This window comes from Mytilus trossulus, chromosome 7 (genome assembly GCF_036588685.1).
Source record: "Mytilus trossulus isolate FHL-02 chromosome 7, PNRI_Mtr1.1.1.hap1, whole genome shotgun sequence".
In the NCBI taxonomy this organism is placed as follows: domain Eukaryota; kingdom Metazoa; phylum Mollusca; class Bivalvia; order Mytilida; family Mytilidae; genus Mytilus; species Mytilus trossulus.
This window is the reverse complement of record NC_086379.1, coordinates 5819317-5842733: the sequence shown is the minus strand read 5'-3', so window position 1 is coordinate 5842733 and position 23417 is coordinate 5819317. Positions and strand designations below refer to the sequence as shown.

At 30.9% G+C, this 23417-nt stretch overlaps 1 protein-coding gene across 1 annotated transcript; it reads left to right on the top strand.

Moving 5' to 3' along the window:
• The first annotated feature begins 377 nt into the window (after positions 1-377).
• Positions 378-11415, top strand: LOC134724524 (4-aminobutyrate aminotransferase, mitochondrial-like). The gene is made up of 13 exons (XM_063587596.1): positions 378-465; positions 713-837; positions 1327-1444; positions 2720-2769; positions 2963-3043; positions 3640-3732; positions 4223-4349; positions 4702-4850; positions 5652-5789; positions 7042-7209; positions 9797-9943; positions 10606-10717; positions 11211-11415. Exons 1-13 carry the CDS (start codon positions 405-407, stop codon positions 11366-11368), a joined length of 1527 nt encoding a protein of 508 aa, XP_063443666.1. The 5' UTR covers positions 378-404; the 3' UTR covers positions 11369-11415.
• The last annotated feature ends 12002 nt before the right edge of the window (positions 11416-23417 follow it).

Here is a 23417-nt window from a genome sequence, read left to right as displayed (position 1 = left end):
AAATTTAAAAAAGGAGTTGCTTGAAAATTATTCCTTAAAACGTTAAAATTGTCAAATAAAAATTAAGCATTGATGGATTCCTCATATACAACACTATTATCAATTTTTAATCTAGGAGTCTCGTGATTTGATTTGTTGTTTTTAAATGTGCATTCTATTTTTATAAACTTGTTGCTCTTTCTCAAGGTCAAGAATATTTAACCTTGAAAGAAGATACAAAACAAGATAAAACTTCCAAGTAGTCAGGTGATATTATCAATGCACACAAGATGACCACAACGTATAAAATGGGTTATCCAATCAAATGTATTCTGAAATTAATATTTGGTATAAATTCAAAACAAATGCTATAATAATTAATATTTATTATAAACAAACTGAAGATACCAGAACTGGTGAAGAAAATGAATAGGATACATTTAAACTCATTATTTCAAAAATGTATGAGATCAGGAATGACAAAAGGTTAGTTCTTCGTCATTTGATATTATAAGGAGAGTTGCCGCATTGGTAATCATACCACTGTGTCACATCTACTTATTTCTATAGTGGTATAAAAACAAACATAATGACAACGTTTACTCATACATTTCAAAGCACTCATTTGATTTTTTTTAATTCAGTATACGATGCATTAAATTTATGTATGACTAGCACTCATCACGAAATAAAGTAGTACCTATTCAATTACCGTAATTACTGCTTGTTTAAGGTTTGCCAATGTCGACGTCAGCGACTGTTACAAGAGCTACAGCAGAACCGAATTTTCCAGAAATGAAAACTTCAGTTCCAGGACCAAAATCTAAGGAACTAATCAAACAACTTGGAACCATACAAGTAAGACTATTTTCGTCCTCAGTTATGGAAAATGGTCCCTCGTTAGATAATCTCAAAGCATGTCTAGTAAGAGTATGCTGTGGCAAACGAGCTTACCTGCTCATTGCAACTCAACTTCGTATTTTATTTGGCGTTTACAACATTTTTTATTATAACGTTACTGATGAGTCTTGTATAAACGAAAATCGCTTCTGGTGTACACTTGTTTAAGCCTGGTATTTATAATGAGTTTATTTCCGTTTCATTTTTAAATGAAGAAAACTGAATATTTTTTGATTGCTTTAACTAATATACAAACTATATCTGTATACAATATATCCTCATCTATATGTTTATCTTGTAAGTGCACGTTTGCGTTTTTCAAAGAGAAAATAGAAGAAACATAGGAACAATCACATTCTAATTGTACAAGCATGCATTTTGTTAAAAATTGTGCTATGGTTTATGTTGATGCTTAATAAATACATATTATACAAATTTGTAACACAGAATTCAGACGCTGTCCACTTCTTTGTTGACTACGACAAAAGCTATGGAAACTATATTGTAGATGTAGACGGAAATACAATGTTGGACCTGTTTACACAAATAGCGTCGCTGCCCCTCGGTAGGTTGCTTAATTATTTTTTTCTAATGACATGCACTATGAATTTGGAAAACTAGTTTTTACCAAAAGCTATAAATTGATCTGTACATCTTATTGTTTTCCTTGCCAATTGAACATATTTGTAATCATTAAATCAATTTTGACATGAATTTTCTGCGTCTCTTCACATTGTTATTCAAAAGGCGTTTGTCTTTAACACAATTTCGACACTATAGAGCTTGTTTTACTCAACCGATATGAAGGCGACATTTTTTATGTCATAGGTCTCGATCACATGTTGCATCTTAAAATTATGCCAAATAAATTACATTGTTACAAGAACCGACATGATTGTGCCATTCACTGTGTATGTTTTCCGTGTAGAATTAGGAACTTGGGGACATCAGAACGATGCCCAACAATAATAAGTAATGAAGCAAATTCAAAATGGTCGGCTTTATTTCCTGGAAGACTACATGTATGTTCTCTTGATATCTAAATAATACACATAATGGCACTCTGGAAATATCACCTACCACACCTTTGATCAACCATTAACAGGAAAATTTGAAGAACAAAATGTCGAGAATTAAATTGTGTTGTTACGGACATCAAAATTCTTTATGAACCTTTAATCAAAAACAATCAATACACTTATTAGAACATTATTGAGGCATCATAGGCTTAAATTTGCATTCGTTGTAGATAATGTACTGCCCTTGTAAAATGTTTTAAATTTTAGTATTGAAAGACATGTTTCTTTATCATCAAATTTTATCAAGTAGATAAGAGGCCTAGGTTAACTAGATGCAAGAAATTACATTTAAGCCCGTCGTTTCTTCAAATTCTCTTCATAAATGAAAAATATTTGAATTAGCAAATGGTTTACAACCAAAATAAGAAGTCATGGGCATGATAAATATAATACTATTAGAATTTATACGATCATTACTTGAGACAACCTCTTTTAAAGCATTTCATGTCTGTAACCATGTACGCTGTACTAGCTGACAATTATATGAAATTTGAAATAATATGTCCGGATATTATAAATGTATGACAAATATTTCAGTGCACTATACTAAATTGAGCAACTTAAAAATTGTAACATAAAGTTGCAACCATTAGTTGAATAAAATTACAGAGTAACAGGTAAACTTTCAAAGACTTGTATTTTTTTAATGTTTGTGGTAGATCGCAGATCCAGAGACAGAAGGTTCATTCAACGTAGATGCATAGAACGAATACATTAATTTCTGTATTGCTAACAACATTCAATATTTTCGTATTTTTAAGGTTATAACCACCCGTCTATGTTAGAAAGCATACAGAATCCAGATAATATTGTAAGTTTGTTCATTATTACAAAAGTGAAATGAGATCATCAAAGTTTAATTCTCTTATTTCAGGTTTAGATAACTTTTGAACAATCACCTGTAATCAAAATGAAAAATAATTAAACATTTCAACAATAAAATGGCATATAAAAAAGACCATATAACTGATTTTAATACTACATATAGCATTTTCACTTTTTAGTATGCTTTCCTAAACAGACCAGCTTTAGGCTTTTACCCACCAGGTGACTGGGTGACAAGACTGCGTTCATCATTGCTTGAAGTAAGTAAAACTATTAAAATTTAAAAAAGAAAAGCACGTTCTAAACGCTTTTCTCGATTTTCCTTCAACAGAAACGCCAAATGCCGAATGTTTCAAAGCTAAGTATGTATCAGAACCGAAACAGTTGAAGCGCTATACGACTAAAGAGAAACCAAACAAACAGACATAGCTAAAATACATCTACGGACAACTTTCCGAAAGCTCGAAAAATGTAACCACAATGTACATTATGATAACAAAATTTTAGTTTTTCATAAGGGAGTTGAAACCTCAGGTTCATTAGAAATTTAGACATTTATAAAAGTACAATGTTAGAAATATTTGTTATCAATTACGTCGCGAACGTTTCATCTTAGAGCATACAATCATATAATTTTATTGGATACATCTTCAAAGTTTGTTTCATAAATCAATTTAAATAAATGGATGAAAATGACACTATTGACAGCGACGCCTAACTTGGCCCCTCTGTTTGGATTCGAACCCCATTGACGATAGTATAAATCAGAATACTTAAGCATTGCTTTCTACAATATGACGCTATTGAAAATATTTATTAATACTTGAAATTTAATTAATATTCTTCTTTGTTAAAGGTTGCACCACCAGGACTTTCGGAAGTCATGACAATGGCTTGTGGATCATGCGCAATTGAAAACGGACTAAAAGCAATGTTTATTTCACATCAGGTACTTTAATGTACAGCCATTTGTTACAATGAACTGAATGTTCTATGAGAACATATGTTATTGTAGTTAGTCTTTAATTTGTTGCCATAACCATTTATTGTCAATGTGTTAGTGCTAATAAAGTTATCTTAACTTATCATATCCGCATATCTGATATATAATGCCAACAACCAAAGTTATTTTACAGATATTGAAAAGTCTTCAAATATTTGCAATATATAAATAGAAAAAAAGATAATAATGGATCAACACCATGTGCTACGAAAATAAAAAAAACAAATTATCTTGAAAGTTTGGTCCGATCTGATCTAGACATTTCTTTCATATTCATTTGAACCATTTAGTTCCCAAGTAATCATGCACCTTTACCTTTTAAAATATTTGTTTCAAGTGTTCCTGATTAAGGTTAATCTAAAAGAGTTTAAAACAAAACAAATCTATATAATGTAAACCCTAATTTTACGTCGTTCATTTTACGTATTATTTGTAGGGGAAAATGAGAAATGGTCGACCACCTTCTCCAGAAGAACTGCAGTCATGCTTGATAAACCAGTTTCCTGGCTGTCCTGATCTCACAGTGTTATCCTTTAAGAATGCACTACATGGCAGAACAATGGGTATTTTTTTTTACTTCTTTTTTTTTATTAAAGAAAGTGAGATGCATTATGCTCTCTCACTACCTGTCCAAATATGTCAACCCGTCAAAAATAAAAGATCGGCACATTTCTGGATCAATGAGTATTATGTGGTTTGTTATGATTGTTACTCTGTTATGAGCTATTTTATGTTCAGGTCCGTTGAGACCAAAAGTTATCACAGCTTACAAATTTAAGTAGAAAAGTATCATAACAGACATACATGTATTTGGTTTCTTGTGACATAAAATACACATATTTTTTTCATTTGGAAACACCATCCTCAATCAATTTATCTCCTTTTTCTAATATTATTAAATATGTATTTAAATAGGTGCAGCGGCAGTTTCACACAACAAATGGACACACAAATTAGATTTCCCAGCTCCAGAATGGCCAATAGCTTCTTTCCCAAACATGAAGTACCCATTGGAAGAGAACGTTCGTGAAAATGAAGCTGACACAAAAAGATGTTTAGAAGAGGTATTTATTTGACAGATATGTAATAATAGTGAATTGGAGCTTTGTTAGACTTTATTCCTGTTCTATATTTTGATTCGACACATTAATTACTCGATAGTTATTGGTAACAAAATTGAATATCATGCTTTTGTTTTATACTTTTCTATTAGGGTTCCATTTGATTAAAAGCTTTCAATTTTGAAATATACGTTATTTATATATATTGCTTTGTGTTTATTTTATCAACATTAGCTAGGGGAGGGCTGAGATCCATAAAAACGTGTTTAACCCAGCCGCATATTTATGCCAGTCCCAAGTCAGGAGCTTCTGGCCTGTGTTAGTCTCGTATACTTTTTAATTTCAGTTCATTAATAAATTTTATATAGAGTAATATGATTTCATTATCAACCGGACAAGTACACATTTTTGATTTGGGAATAGCTTAAGCACGCCTCCGGGTGCGGTATTTTCTCGCTGTATTGAAGAACCATTGGTGGCAATCGGTTGTTTTCTGCTATTTGGTCTGTGTGTTGTATCTTAGACACATTCTACATTTCCATTCTTAATATTGCAATATACAAATCTTTCAGATAGTGAAAAGTAAAATCACAATAATACCGAACTCCGAGGAATATTCAAAAACGGAAAGTCCCTTATCAAATGTTATAATCAAAAGCTCAAACACGTCAAACAAATGGATAACAACTGTACTATTCCTGAATTGGTACAGGCATTTTCTAATGAGTTATGTGGTTACAATTCAGTATTACTATTTTAGCTACTCTTGATAACTTTTTTTTTAATTTAATTTGCATTGTAAAGGTTGAAGATTTGATTGACATTTGGAGCAAGAAAAACAGACCAGTTGTAGGAATAATTACAGAACCCATCCAGGCAGAAGGAGGAGACATTTTCGCTCCTCCAGAATTTTTCAAAGGTCTTCAAGAAATATGTATCAAGGTTAGTAAATGCTTTTTATCCTGATTTGGTGGATATCAAAGAGTAGAAAGCTTAGCTTTTAATTAAAGGCAAGACATTAAAACTATTAAATCAATTAAACTTCTTATTTAGACTAATATTTATTATACAGTATGAACTATGTACCACAAACATCGACACCTGGTGACATTTGGGAGTTTACTGATTAAAATTAAATAACTATTTGATGTGAATATAATATTTGTAGCATCTATAACGAAACATTCTACCCCAATGGCCGAACGTCGGTGCTTCCATGTTTTAAAAATACTTATGTTAATTTTTTTCAGTTATTAGAATTGATCCTACCATTCGGTTATATCTCCATAGACAAATTTTACATCAATTACATCAGCTAAATTTGTGGATATTATTATTTTTTGTCTATATTACTATACTTTTAAAAATGTTTAATGTGTTCGGTTTATAAATAATTAAGAAGTAGTCAACGATCGTTTTATTACATGAAATCTTATGCTGTCATTTCTTTAAATTACTGTTCGCAAAATATTACAACCATTCAAAACACATTTGTTTATGTCACCAGGCAAAGATAGTTTTTGACAGATTTGCACAACCCAAAACGCATATCCTGATACTATAAATATGGTTCTCTAATTTTTGTGCTATTTTCACATTTCCTGACCGGTGTTAGAAAAATATTTCTCCTCACTAATGAACAATCTGTTCTCAGCAAATGACTGTTTGAAATTTAATTGTGACGTTGAATTTTCTTGTTTTCTTCTGAATTTTCTTATTGTGACGTCATGAAAAAGGCGACCATGTCTGATGACGTCAAATCAAAAGTACACAACTTTCCTCAAATCTTTGAAAGGGAAGGATAAAAATCATTAGAGAAACAGATTCCACCACTGGAACTCGTGTATTACGATATTTCTCCACTCTCAACAGTTAAATTTGAATTATTTAAAAATCTTGACAAGACTCACGCTTTCAATATTAAAATTTAATTGTCTCGAGTTGAAAATATCGTAATACGCTTGTTGTAGTTGTGGAATCAATATTTACATATTTTTGTATTGGAACGCCACGGTTAACTCTTTCGTAGACGAACTGAAATTAGAAGCTTTATATCTTTGAAGACTTTTGACACAACTCTAGCGTACTTAATCAAGTTTACGTCAGATCACTATAATCAGTTATTTTGCTCTAATTCATATAGTTGTAGGACGTTTTTATACAAGTTCCTATTTTGAAATTATTCCATTTTTAGAACGATATTTGTTTCCAAATGGACGAAGTGCAAACTGGATGTGGAGTGACTGGCAAAATGTGGGCACATGAGTACTTCAATCTTCCTCAACCTCCCGACATTGTTACATTCAGTAAGAAAATGCTGACTGGTGGATTTTACTATAACTCAAAGTTCAGACCTAATGAGGTAAATTATGTAAAACTTAAAAGTGATTGAGATCAAGAAACATACTTTTGTTTGTCAGCAGGGTTGTTATATTCTCAACTGTAAATAAGCTAAAACACTATTACTTAAGTAATACACTTTATACTGATGGACACCAGTAAGGACACTGCCTCACATTTCATTTAAAACATTCCAACAGTTTATGAATATTTGTTATCATACTTTATAAGCTTTAAGTGGGCTTGCAAATAATTTGATAAAAAAGATAATTCAAATTAATTTAAGTATTTCAACAGAAAAAAAACCCCATTAACAGCAGAAAGCAGTTACAAACACAAACAAAAAAGAACGACACTTAATTGAAATAGCCTGGCGTGGTCCAGTAACATGTGGTTGAATTGAAACAGCTTTAACTGCATTAAAATCCCAATTTGTCCCTACACCATGTATTCATATTCCAGAATAAAAACCTACTAAGTGAAGAAACACAAGGATGCAAACAAACTTGAACTAAGATATAAAAGACACCACAAAACATGCTCGCTTCAAAAAACAGCAAACTGAGGTTGTCATAGATATAGCAAGATGTGGTATGAGTGCCAATGAGACAACTCTCCATCCAAATAACAATTTATAAAAGTAAACCATTATATGCATATCTGTTTTTGACAAAAGGAAAATTAACAGAAACAACAGAAAGCTCAAATATGAAATATATCATAATATATGGATGAGTATGTGTAATATCCTTTGTTTCGCCATTTTACATTATTCAATGATCAAATGAAATACATAAAACCAAATGAAATACCATTATCTTGGTAAACTTTGAGATCCGTACGAATAGTGTATATTGAATTACAGTAAGATCAAACATAATTTTCATTTTACCATGCAACAGAAATATAAGATGAGTCAAAAATACAAAATACAAATTATGCAATATCGATCTTCTTAATAATAATCATTATGTCGGGTCTTTAATTTCAAATATTAATCTATTTAATTCTCAATGTGAAGCAAACCGGTATTGTAATATGCGATCCCTTAAAAACTTAAAAACCTTCTTCGGAGCTAGCCTAAAGTGTAAGTATTCGATACACACATGAGGGTGTTATACCGATTGGGTGTACGTAATTTATACTACGATATTTGGTTAAGGTGGTACCTAACACTACAGGGAGATAACTCCGTAAAATCAGCTAAACGTTTTAATTACGTTGTGTTGTTAAGGGAAAATTGAAGCTTTTCAAAGATCAAAATAAGTTTTTGTCAAACTGCTATATAACCAGTGTATTTTTTCTGATAAAACGGTTGGTTCAAAATTTTTTAAATTTTTATATTTTTGTTTAAGTGTTAAAAAAAATACTTTGACAAAATTTTATGGAAATTAAACGAGCCAAATTAAATTTAGTGAAAGTGTTGGGTACCACCTTAACGCAAAAGGATTGAAGTCAATAATTCGGCCGGATAGTGTACCATATTCTACAACAAATATGTCTTATTATTTTTCATCCGTACAGCAGTCAAATACTGTACACTTTATGTTTGTCTTCCACATTCATTGAAGCTGATAGCTGTATTTGTTTTTGTGACGTTTATTTTAGGTTTGATACTTCCAATCCACACGAAGACACCAGGAGGTAAAACATAAGCAACACTGATTTTATATCAGATATATCAATATTCACTTTTTTATAAACATATTTTCATGTTAATCTATGTACATGCAGATCTCTTTCATTTTTGCGAACTTGTTCGTTTATATCAATCTTGAATTTACATACCTGGATTGGTCAAGACAATACAGACACACAACTGTCCAATATTTCTAGGAACGCACACCATAGACCTTTTATGTATTAAGAAAGAGTTTTAAGAAATATAAATAAAATAAGCAGCCTTTGGTGGACTTCTTGGCGCTGCAAAAGTTATTCGGATTTTTTTCAGATATAATTTATTGCTTAAATAAGTGTTGTAGTTTTATATACTAAGAGGTTTTCACTAATTCTATCCATTTTTATAATACCTTAATGTATTCTTGCAGAAAAACTACATTTATCTTATTTAGTATGCGATGCTTTTATACTAGTGTATAATGGTTTTTGAATGTTTCATGCAAACCTTAACATTTTGTGGCATGCCAATCATAATGACGTATTTTCAGTATGTATGCGTATTATATTGGTTGGCAGAATTTCATAAAATCTGCGAAATTACACTCGAACACATTAAGAAAGGTTTTGATTTGTCTTATTTGTTTTTTGTAAACTTTTCCTTCTATGGGCGATTATAATATATAACTCCAGCAGTTCCAATCGACATTTCAGTACGTTTTCGTTTTTGAAATATTTAATTTAGTTACAATGTTTGTTGGAGGAGATTCCATATCTGCGCATTTGTTTCCCTTACAAAATGAATATTTAAGATCATAACTATGACAATATTTTCCCGTTCGTCCGCTGGTGATGATTTTTAATTGATTTGACATCGTTATCGAAAGGTTATAATGCTTTCAATTAATACATCTTCATATTTTTTGATAATTTTATTTATAATGTCCTATCTATTTTAGTGCATTCTAATTTTGACTTTTTTGTTTTTGTAGGGATTTCGAATTTTTAATACATGGATTGGTGATCCTTCTAAGGTTATCCTCCTAGAAGCCGTTGTAAAAGTGATAAAAGAACAACATCTTTTGACAAATGCCAACGATACAGGCAAACACTTCTTTGATGGATTGTATGACTTACAGGTAATATGATTGAAGAGAGACAAAAGATACCAGAGGGACATTCAAACTCATAGATCGAAAAATAACTGACAACGCCATGGTTAAAAAACACGAATAATAGTACTCCTTACATGCAAAATTGAGAAGACGCGTGTGAGCTTTACCATTTGTAAACGGAGCTTTGAGAAAAATCTAGTTTGTAATTTAGCAATGATTACTGTTCATGTAATATTACAACGGAAAGAAATATAAAAACCACCCAATAAAAAACCCAAATATACGGACAAAATTACACATTATTGTAAAAATAAGACCAGATGTTTATATACTTTTGCATATAAACATCTGGTCTTATATTTACAATGTATATAACGAACCAATTGGTCCTCAACTTTACCAATTAAGGCGACAGAAGGTCTCCGATGTACATGTCTTCTTTATCGATTCGAAAGAGACAAATAAAAAACCAATGATAGCTACTTTATCATCATGTAGAATAGTTTTCACAAAAATAAAACAAAAACAAAATTTTAGTTATTAGTAGATGTATTTGAAAAGTCTACTGATCTATAAAAAAAAAATTAAAAAAGAAGAAAATTTGAAGATAATATTTACAAATTAAAATGCTACAAATATATGATTAATTTGTTAAAATTATCTTTACATTCGAACGTTTATTTCAGGATAAGTATTCAAATATACTTAGTAAAGTTCGTGGACTCGGTTTATATGGAGCGGTGGATTTTCCAGATCAGAAAACACGTGACATTGTTATGTTAAAGCTGCGTGAGAAAGGTAAGTATGCATTTATAAAAAACGACTTAATATTTTACGTAACTTCGTAACTCAAATATAGAATTCTTCTTCAAATATTTACTACGATAAACAGACAAATATTATTCTTAAAAAGAGTTTAAACTTCACTAATTTCAGTATGAAGTAAAAAAACCAAAAAGAGGTTGAAATAACATTAAAAGTACAAATTCTAGCACACCAGATGAAAATTTCTCATTGCTTAACAATTTCAAAAGTTTATTTACATTTCGTGAAAAGATATTCCGAAATAGAAATACATCATTTTTTGATAAACTTCTTTATTATCGAATATCAACAAAAGGACCAATATCCAAACAATACAGACAATAGTTAACTTGTTAACTGTAATCACAAACATGTTCCAAACATTTGAAAACGCAATTGTTTATATTTTTCACTAAATAAAAAAACCCAGCTGAAACGGTTCGAATTTTGTCAAAAGTTTTACTTAGAATATTAATTTACCTTATAGGAATTCACACAGGAGGTTGTGGTAGTAAAACAATACGATTTCGACCAACTCTGATTTTGAAGAAACACCATGCAGATATTTTCCTCGACAAATTTAATTTAGTGTTGGGAGACCTATCAGTTGACTCAAGGGATAGGCAATTCCAAGCTGTCTCTTAAAATTTTATGTCATTCTGAAACTTTTACAAATAAGACTCATGCAGCACTGCTTATAAATGCATAGGCGATAGCGCGGGTGATAAAAGAGAACTTAAACTCATAAGGCAGAGCGTAGCTTTGATTTGGACATCAACACTTTTCTGACAACCATTTTCATACTTGAAAATGTTTTTCGAAAAAAAAATTACCAATTTGAAAATTTAACAACTACATTCATTACGTTTTAGTAATAATTTATTCATACATAAACCTACGTTATATACTTATATTTGACACCGATGTGTGTTTGGTCACCAGGCATAGATTAGCCAAATCCAAATATAAATGAGTAGTTTTTTTGTGTTGTTGAATCGATTGTATTTCCCAATATTAGATGTGTTTTTTTTTACAACCATCTTATTTATAGCATATGATTTGATTTTCGAACACTTAATTTTTTCGTTCATCGTAAATGTACAAATAGACAATATTTATTTGCCACAGATATGTTTAATACTTCAAAAGGAATACAAACCAAATTAGAATTATTTTTAAAAATATGTCTCATTAAAGCGTTTTTGTTTCCCAATTTAGTAATATATATTTTGTCGCATGTCATTGTGACTACTTCATAAATAGTGATTAATTGCTAACTCAAACAATTTCATTAAGATAAACAACTGAAATATCACCAAGAATAAGTTGATTTTTAAAGTGTCTCTGCTTACTACGGATTTCTTTATTCTGTCACAGATTATGCATTTACAAATCTAACACCATACTTAGTAGTAATAAATCCGAATAAAAACTTTAAGAATAATTCACATTGGAAATATGTGGTAGGAGTTGAGAAAGAAGAAAAGAACCTTTGTACCTCTTTCATTGTTTGAATTGTTTCACTTTATGACGTTTATAGATACATATTCGGTATCGGCTTTAGCCAACTTCGAAGGCCATACGGTGACCTTTATGTATACTCATGTAATTTAGCAGATATATATCTAATGCACAATCATACCACCTCTTGTTTATTTATTTTGTACATTGGGTTTATGTAATAGTGTAACTTTATCTTGATAAGAGGAAGGCCAAAATATTCCCCCATAATGTCCTTAACCTCCATTATAACAACATCAAGGTTATTTCTTATCCTTTACATATTACTATGCAGTAATGAGTATGCATAAGTTATCAGTGTAAACAGCGTTTGTTAAAAACAGTGGAAAGGTTTATTTACATATGGCCAAAAGGCAAGATACTAGTAGATATGTTGTTATGCTCTTGATATTGTACAAATAAAATATGTATACGATAGTCCCGTTGTTTTACATTATATTTACATTTATTGTTTTGCCTTTATTTTTTTCACAAAATTCAATACAAGAACCCGGCTAAGAATAAAATACGAAGTCAATATAATTGTAGATTTTGCCTGTCAATTGTTTCTGGTTCTCTAGATATACAGAAAAACTAATAGCACATGCAAGTACCAACTTGTAAATCAACCAAGTTGTTTATCTGAAGTACGACAGTACGTACTTATTTGGTACATGTAATAAGTATTTCTGTCTACAAAACATGTGTCAAAACAATTAAAGTGGTATATAATATTATGTTTAGATCAATTATTTTTATTTCCTCTTTTCATATCCACATCTCGTCTTTGATATTGACGCAGATGGATGACTTCAAGCAAGAATCTAGAACAAATGTTATGGTTTTCTAATTGTTAACTTAAATTTTTCAGCAGTAACATACCTTCCATCCCATCGTTTGGTGTTTTTATATACCAATTGGTACGCTACATTTATTCATATTCACAATATATACATTTCCTTAGAGTTGGATGTTCTATACACAATAACTTTATCCAACAGAGTTATAAGGGAAAACGACTCAAATTGTAATTTCATTAGTTTTACGGATACTAAGTCAGGAAAATGGTAGTTGTTATCTTATAGTTTGCGTGTGTGTATGTGAAATTGTCGTTTATTTTTGTTGCACTTAAGTGTTTCTGTTGTTTCGTTGTTTTCCTATTACAGTTAATGTGTTTTCCTCGGTTTTAGTTTGTAACCCGGATTTGTTTATTCTCAATCGATTTAGGACTTTTGAATAGCGATATACTACTGTAGTCTTTATTTACCATCATATTTGTATGGCCGACACGACGTCTGTATCTTATCTTATCTTATCCCAAAAGTAGCTATAGTTTTTGTCGTCTTGAATCTTAAGTCAAGAAAATAGTTGGACTATTTTTTATTTACTGATTTTGTCATATTATCCATTGTGAAATTTGAACCGAGTTTGGATTCATACGACAGTAAAAGCCCTCCTAGCAAAGTAAAATAACAAAAATAACGAACTCTAATGAAATATAAACGGAAAGTCCTTGAGGTAGCACTATACAGTTAGCAGATGATGCTGAGATTTTGTCTCTAAGTTCATGAACATGCGCATGCATTTTAAAATGGATATGGCCAATGCTACACGAATACCCAAACATGTATATATATTTAAAATCCTATTTCTCAGCCGATTCCAAATCTGTAAAATAACACTAAAACAATGATCAGTATCCATGGAAATATTGGTGTTTGTTTTCTTCAAAAATTGCTGTTGCACACCCCCACACAGGCTTAAAAATATACATTTTATAAAGTTACAATAAATATCAGACAACTACTGTTTCAACTCAGATACAACGCCCCCTCATAAAAAAATGGGATCTTTCTGCTTCCCCCCCGCAAATTACCTTTCAAAAGGTTGAGTCTCTTCTCTGGAATCATAACTTTCAATTACACAATAACAATCGAAACCAAGGAGAAAACAAATACTCACAAAGCCAAAGGACTTTTACAGCAACAGTTATAAACAATAACTAAGAAACAACACGATCTCCACTAAAAACAAATCTTACACCATCAATTGCAAATTTCATTATTCTTCATTTTTAAGTTCTTATAACTTGCATTTTCTTTTATTTAAAAAAATTCACCGTGGCCAAAATGAGAACCTAACACTTCTAACTGTGTATTGCTACCTGAGCAAATGGCAAGATCAATGCTCAAACACATCAAACGAATGGATGACAACTGTCATATTCCTGACATGGTACAGGCAAAATGAAGTTGACATATTTGTTTGTTTTCATAGTGATTGAGATGCTAATACAATGTTGACTGGGGTACCCCTATTTTTAACATTTTAACCTATTGTGTCTGTTTGTTTTGTTCACGCATCGTTGTCAATACAATGAAATTTGATGCAACTGTCGTACAAGTGAGACGTTTGTCTAGCTATCAAACCAGGTGCAATCCACCATTTTCGTCATAAGAAAATGCCTGTACCAAGTCAGAAATATGATATTTGTTATCCTTTTGTTTGATGTGTTTTAGCTTTCGATTATGCCATTTGATTAGGGACTTTCATTTTTGAATTTTTCTCGAAGTTCAGTATTTTTGTGATTTTACTTTTTTCATATACATGTATAGAAAATGGTAGATTTACCTCTATACACACTGGCATAGGTGTTAAAATTGTGTTTGCAATATGATTATAGTATTATCATGGTTATTAACAGTTTCAAGTTTGATATGCATTACCAAGTGAACCTGATAACATAGTATGGTTAGGGAACGACCATTTCACTTTGAGGGGGATGGGGTTTTCCTTAAAATTGTGGTCAATCGGATGACGAAAAAAATATTCTGAAATCCAGATATCCCAATAGTACCTTATAATGTTAAATGTTGAAGAAAGAACCCCAATTTGATTGAGATCATCGAAAAAATGCAGATAAATGGTTGCTTCCTAACTATGTTTATCTTATCATTTCACAGCTAAGAAATTCATCTCTATATATACCTTAAGTGAAGTACCAGTAAACAGGGTAATTCTTTACAAAAAAGTGCATCATTATATTCAACCTTCATGATCGTCAGGCTTAGCTGTCAAATTGTTTTGATTTCTTTAACCTATGCTAAACCAAATATAAATATACATGGTTTATATTAAACTAAATGCTCACCTCTGAATGCTTCAAGTATCTTTTTACATCTATCGTTCTTTTGTTTTAAAGTTAATTTAACATGAAAATATTTTTATTTCATTAAATGTCATAACATCTTAAAAAGAATAAAAGGGAAAAAGAAATCTTACTCAAATAGCAAAATCAAAGAACTCAAACAAACCAAACGAATGCGAAACAAATTCTAAATGGTTTTATAACTATCTTAACCTCTCACTTGTACGACAATCGCATAAAAATCCATTCGTTTGACAATTCAAGTCATGTGCTAAATAACAAAAAGATTAATACAAAATAAGTTGATAAACACTCCAGTTCAAATCGAGGTCAAATTTACAATAAAATATCAAATATGCAGCAGATTCGATCTGATCATTATTCACCTCTTATTTCATTAATAGGTGCGTATGTATCTCTTATACAAGGGTAAACAAAATTATTTTAACTATTCGCTACCAGGATATTGCCCTCCATTAATTTTTTTTCCATTATTCCATGTATTTGAAAATCAAATGACTTATGCTTTAAATTTCCTTGCCAAGTTAGGACACACAATATCAATTTTATTTAAAGTCATAAGAAACCTCAAATCAAAACAAATAATGCATATGTTTTTTTATAACTCAATGGATAGTTGTTAATAAAAAATTATGTTCATATACTTTTTTCTGAAGAAAATTCTTTAATTTATTTATAGTTATTGTAAATCTAAACCATTATAGGTCAAAGTACGGTCTTCAACACGGAGCCTTGGCTCACACCGAACAGCAAGCTATAAAGAACCCCAAACAATTACTAGTGTAAAACCTTTCAAACTAGAAAACCGATCTAATCTGTGTAAAAATAAAGGAGAGAAACAACCATGCCGTTTTGAATTGTGTACCGCATTAAATGTCAATGTTTACTATGTTTGCAGTACATTTGCTCACTGGCAGGTGTTATCGAAAACGTATTTTGTTTTTGTTGGATTTTATTAACGCACGTATTTAACTTGAGCTTCAATTTAAGTATAAGGATAATAGGCTATTAAATCATATTGAAACAATATAAATTGACCTAGTTTAATTTGTTGTTGTTATTAAACAGATTTATTGAAACATTTTTGAAAAAGAAATCAACTTTAATTTCTTCTTTAAATATTGTGACAAATTATGTAAAATGTGCATTTAAAAAAAAGAGAATCAAGCATAAGAATATGTTTAATCAATACCCAAAATGATCGCCTTGAAGATTATAATTATTTTTGTAGTCAGTCTATTTAAAGCAATAAATGGGGAAATATTTGATCAATTTCTTAAAAATGTTTAACAATACGTAATAAATGTCAGGCATCCAAAGCGCTTTTCTGGATTTACCTACATCAGGTGTGCTTGAAGCCGAATATTTAAAGGTCAATGATGTATAAGGACCGACCAGTTCAAAAAGGAAATTAAAAATTCACATAAGGTGCTACGAATGCAATTTCTCAGATCATAAATTTATTAGTACCACAACAATTATACTTGACATTCATGGAGTCCAAAAAGAAGCCGAATATGTTTTGACGGTATTCTTTTTAAATTCGATATTTTGAGTGTGAGGTGGTAAAATTGAATATATAAAATTAGAAAGAAAAACAATCAATTTCTATACGTGTAGCTGTTTTCAATAAGTCATTAGGAAACTATTTTTACCTGCATAATTTAAAACGTAGGTTTTCTAAGGGACTTTTTTTTTAAATTTACAATAAAATTTATTCAGATTCAATCTCTGCTCTATGGAGTTTTATTAATACTGACACCATTGAACAAAGCTGCCGTATTAAATGTATTTATGAAACTGTGTTTTTTATAATTAGTATACTGCTTATGATAAACCTGAAAGAGGCAAGCATAATTACAGTTGAAATCATCCCTTCGTAAATTTTACGGACGCCATCACGAGTTGGTTGACCTTTATGGAATAACCGTTTCACAAATGATATCGGATATGTTCCTTACGTCGTAACTACAATCCCTTTCCCTTTCATGAATTTGACGTACCGAATTAGACTATTTACCGGATTTGTAATCACATAAGCAACACGACGGGTGCCGCATGTGGAGCAGGATCTGCTTACCTTTCCGGAGCACCTGAGATCATCCCTAGTTTTTGGTGGGATTCGTGTTGTTTATTCTTTAGTTTTCTATGTTGTGTCATGTGTACTATTGTTTTTCTGTTTGTCTTTTTCATTTTTAGCCATGGCGTTGTCAGTTTGTTTTAGATTTATGAGTTTGACTGTCCCTTTTGTATCTTTCGTCCCTCTTTTAATTACATTGTATTTCTATCTGAGTATCATGTCTTCTTTCTGTACTCAACTTGCCAATGGATCACATAACATCCACCCAACCATCCATTTTTTCAAAAGTAATATACCGAGTTCTCATGTTTAATTCTTGTTCAATATGTTCTGATTTGACTCAAGCAAGATACAAATACATGTAATATGGTATTGTCAAATAGAAATATTAATAAGATCTTACTAAAAACATAAACCTTATAAAATAACCACACAAGATACAATTCTGACAATAAATATACATTAAGCCAGAAAACTAAAAAAAGAGCTTAAAATTAAAAAAAAAACATAACGAAAACATCAACATGTTACGATATGGAAAATGAATGGAAATGGGATAAGTGTCCAAAGAGAACAATTAACTCACCCCAAATATACAAAACAACCCAAGACCTACTAAATAGGCATCACTGTATGTATTCAAATGTAAACATTGTAACTAATTTTAAGGTAAAAATACTTATTTTACCTGAAATTGAAACAAATTAAAATCTTGAAAAAGATGCACATTTACGTACTTTAAAAGAAAAATCTTTTTTTATGAACACACAGTGATCTTTTAATATATGCACTGAAAATAGCAGGTGTTTATCTGTTTTTAAAAACAGTAATACAGCTACAGATACAGATACAGTTCTGATTTTAATTAGTGTTATAATGAAACAATACTGACGTTATGTTTTCAGGTCTCAATTTATTCAAAATAATATGCATTCAAATTTAAAAAAAAAACAACAACAAAGAAACACACCAAATCAACTAATATAGCTATACATAAATCAACACATTTCTGATATTGATAAATATGAAAAAAAACCTGAAAAGTAAGTATTTATTAAAAACAGAAGATCACAAAACCAGTTCTAATAAAAAATCAATATACTAAAAGTACTGACACAGTACTGACAAAATCAGTCCTCAAACAGTACCGACAAAATCAGTACTGAAACAGTTCTGAAAATAATAGTACTGAAATAGTACTGTCAAAATCAGTACTGAACCCGTACTGAAAAAAACAGTACTGAAACAGTACTGTTAAAATCAGTACTGAAATAGTACTGAAAAAATCAGTACTGAAACAGTACTGAAAAAAACAGTACTGAAACAGTACTGTCAAAATCAATACTGAAATTGTACTGCCAAGATCAGTACTGATTTCATTGAAAGTATAACATTATAAGTTTTTAGTCTTTCCTAACAGTACTGATATGCACGAGGGTAGAAATGTACCAAAAAGTGTGGGTAAATTATTGGTAGTGTATCCAATGTCGAAAAGTAAACGTATTACAATACGCACATTAAAATTCTGTTCAAGAGAAGTTTGATGTTTAAAGATGTAACCAAAAAAAAAAAAAAAAAATGACAATAATACATAAATAACAACAGACTTCTAGCAGTTTACTGACATGCCAGCTTCAGACTTCAATTAAACTGATTGAAAGATTATGAGTTCATCATATGGATATCAGACACAATCCTACCCGTGAGTGGTTTAGTATCATACATCAATAACATAACCCATGTCATGCCAACAACTGTTTATAAATGTGTTTAGTTCCGATGCAAAAACCCTATAAGGGTCAATATTAACGCCAAAATAAGCAATCTTTAATGACCTGACAACAGTATCGTAACTATTTCCCTTCTCAATAAGTCTATCTAAAGGTTTTGTTAGTTTCTTATGCGAATGCTGACATTTAATGCTATAGAAAGAATATTTCCATAAAAAATTGGATGTGAAATACCTGAATGTATAAGAAGTCTGCATGTTGACCTATATTTACGAATGACGTCCGTAAACCGATGATAAAATTTAGTAAATTTTTGACTAGTTTGTGAAATCAAAAACCCTGGTATAATATTTTTTCAGTAATAAATAAATTTCTCTCGTAAAAATCTTAAACATTGTTGCATACACGATGTATGTATATGTTTGCATTTTGTTTGATTTTACATGATGATGGCTTCAGGGAAGATACCTAACTGTGTAATCTTCTTAAAATAAAGTATTTTTGTTGAATTATCCGGTCTTGCTCCGTGTGGAGTTCGCGCGATCCCCTCAGTTTTTGTTTGTAACCTGAGTATGTTCCTCCCTAATCCATTTATCAGAATTGAACATCCTCAAAATCATGCTAGAGCATTGTTTGTGCTAGAAGCACTACAATGTTAATAATAATAATAATAATAATAATAATAATAATAAATTCTTTATTTAAAGAGGGTAAACTCAGTTAGTTACAATTAACTAATCTTCCCTGAGGCCCTCACATACAAATTACAATACAATCAAAACAGATATTTACACATAGTTAATTTACAGTCATGTAGTTCAATGTATTGTTATTAACATAAGATATAATGCTGTTTAAGAAGTATACATGTAGTCAAAACAAATTAAATGAAAATAAAAAATATACATTACAAATGCATTGTCATGATTGTAGCAAACATTTCTTATCAGGATTGTGTTAGGTACTTCTTGATACTTTGCTTAAAAGTAAAAGTGTTTTGAGCCTTACGCATTTTGTGTGGTAGTCCATTCCATAATACTGATCCAGAATAAGCAAAGGATTTCTTAAATAGTTCAGCTTTTGGCTAAGGAACTATCAGATTACCTTGAGTGACACCTCTTAAGGAGTAAGGATTATTATCTGATTTCAGTTTAAACTTTTGAACTAGGTACATTGGTGCTTCCATACGCATACATTTATATAGAAGTAAATATTTGTGGTAATTTATTCTATTGTCAACTGTCATCCACCCAAGTTTATTAAATAAGGGGGCTGAGGGGGATAAAGGATCTGCATCTAGAATTAATCTTGCTGCTCTTTTTTGGAGTTTTAAAATTCTTGTTTTCCCTTTATTTTTACATTCACCCCAAATAATACAGCAGTAGTCAATTAAGGGAAGAATATACCCATTGTAATATGTTTTCCTTGCATTTATATCTAAAAACTTCTTTATTTTAGAAAGAAGGTATATTCTGGATGATATATTAGCACAAACTTGGTCAATTTGATTTTTCCAGTTAAGTGTGTTGTCAATTTGAACACCTAATCATTTTTCACATGAAGAATTTTGTAAAACTTTTGAATTTATTATCAAGTTTGGTTGATAAGTCTGAATTGATAGTTTCTGTTTTGTTCCAGTAACCAAACATTTTGTTTTATTTGCATTAATGAACATGGTTATAGGTTAATGAAGTATGTATAATGTGAACACGCACTCACACTACGCATTAGTTGTCAATTGTGGTATGCGAAGAACATACTTTGAGACACAAGGTATGTTACAATGGCAGGTCAAACGATGCAATATTTAAAAACATTTTGGTTAAATATATTTTTTTTTACTATTTTTCTATTAATACTCTAAAATTCAAATACATGTATATAAGCAAAATGTTTATATATAACATACAAGGGTTTGCTCCTGGCACAGACAGTTTAGTCTAACATTAACAGACAAACAATGTTTACTTATAGATATTATGCATCGACGACCCACTTACCTTTTTATATATTCTACAAGAGGTCATATAGAAAACATTCTAACACAAAGCACATATATTCAACAAATCATACAACTAAGCGAAAACTTACCTTTGAGTCCCATTGACACATGCGAAGACAATTTGATTTCAGGTTCATGTTAGAACCAATATATCGTATAAAAATAAAACATTTGATTTTATAAAAGCAAAAGTAACGTTCAACAACAAGTGTAACATTATTCATAATGGATGACATGAGTGGTACGGGAGATCTCAAAGGTATTATTGAGAGGGTAAACTGTATATCAACAACAATTAATATAACAATACTATCAAATTCTTGTTTCAACATAGATCGCTGTAAAATATGAAAAAAACAGCAAAAAACTGCCCACATTACAACAATTTGAGGTCTTAAAATTGGTATTTATAACAACAGAACTTTGAAAGACACCAAAGGGACACCTTAACTCATACCAGTCGAAAACAAACTAACAGCTGATCATGCCATGACAAAAACCCAAAAAAACAAAATGAAACTAAACAATCAAAAGACAAACAACATTATATGAGGCACAACATAGAAAAAAAGTCTGAACAACACAAAACCCACCATTAGCCGGGGATATATCGATCAGGTGCCCCGGAATTGAAAGCAGATCCTGCTTTACACGAGGTACCTTTTGAGTTACTCGTGGTAGTACAAACTCGGTGACAAGTTTAATTCTGTAGGTTACATTCGATTAAGGTGGTAGACCTTGGTTCAGGGAGATAACTCTTTAAATCAGGAATGCGTTTGTAAAAGTAAAAATTTATCAAAGTATTTTAAGCATTTACCTGAAACAGATTGAAAATAATCTACATAACCTATAAGTTAAAATTAGAATATATCTAGGAAAATGGTTGAGACAAACGTACTGATGATTTTAAGAGTTATTTCCCTCAACCTAGTTCTACCTCCTTAAAAGAGGACGGCATTGCAGTTGCGACAATTTGAGCATATCCGTCGTCATTTGTGACGGGTGCCACATGTGGAGCAGGATCTGCTTACCCTTCCGGAGCACCTGGGGTTTGTGTTGTTTATTCTTTAGTTTTCTATGTTGTGTCATGTGTACTATTGTTTTTCTGTTTGTCTTTTTCATATTTAGCCATGGCGTTGTCAGTTTGTTTTAGATTTGTGAGTTTGACTGTTCCTTTGGTATCTTTCGTACCTCTTTTGTGAAATAGATATGATTCAAACATTTCATAACGTTTAACCAACTCGTGAAGGCGTCTTTTATATTTCGGAACTTTTGGTTTAAGGAAATTCGCTCTTCTTGTTTTTGAATTTTTGTCAGATATTCGGAATACTGCAGCTTTGCCCATCTAGTGCCCATTAAAAAAATTGCCCGCTAAAGCCCTACTTTTCTATTCATAATTTTATTACATATAGTTTTTAAAGTCATATTTAAAAATCTTATAAAATCCTTGTTATTTTTTCCTTGTTTTTTTTAAAAGACAAATGATGACAATGTAAATTAAACGAAGAAAATATTTCCCGCCAAATTTTCAATAACTTATATCTCGAAAACAAGCACACGGGCCCATCATATTTTCTGCTTTTTAGGTTCCTTTAATTATGTACTATCAATTTATAACAGTTTTGAAGCAGAGTAGCGAACATCCTTAATATGGTACAGATATATCATTTATGCTATAGGTCACAGAATGTTTCATCATGAAAAGTATGATGGTGGTTGTGTGGTTGTACTTGAGTCATGACCACCAATGCCATTTTCATATCATACTGTATGGTATTAAATGAAATACGACAAAGACCTTTTCCTGAGAGAATGTTAAATATCATCAACGGTTTTATATATAGGTTTGTTGTTCGGAGCTTAACAAAATGAAGAATAATTCATTGCGAGAAAATTTACATGCGAAAGGTAAAATCACCAAAATAAAAAAATATCGAATGTCGAGGTAAACTCATCACGGAACAGTCAGGATTCTACTTCGTCAAAATTATCTCCCCATTACGCCAGTTCATTTACACAATCGTAGAAATGGAAGCCATTGTAGGGATGACGCACTACCAATTTTGCTCTTGGAAACCAAAATATTTATCCACATTGCACCATTACGATGCTTACATGTCAGTTGTATTTTAAAAGACAAATGTATCAACTAGCGTATGAGCATCAGTTAATGATCTTGTCTGCATTGATTCAACTTAAAACGTTTGTGTGAT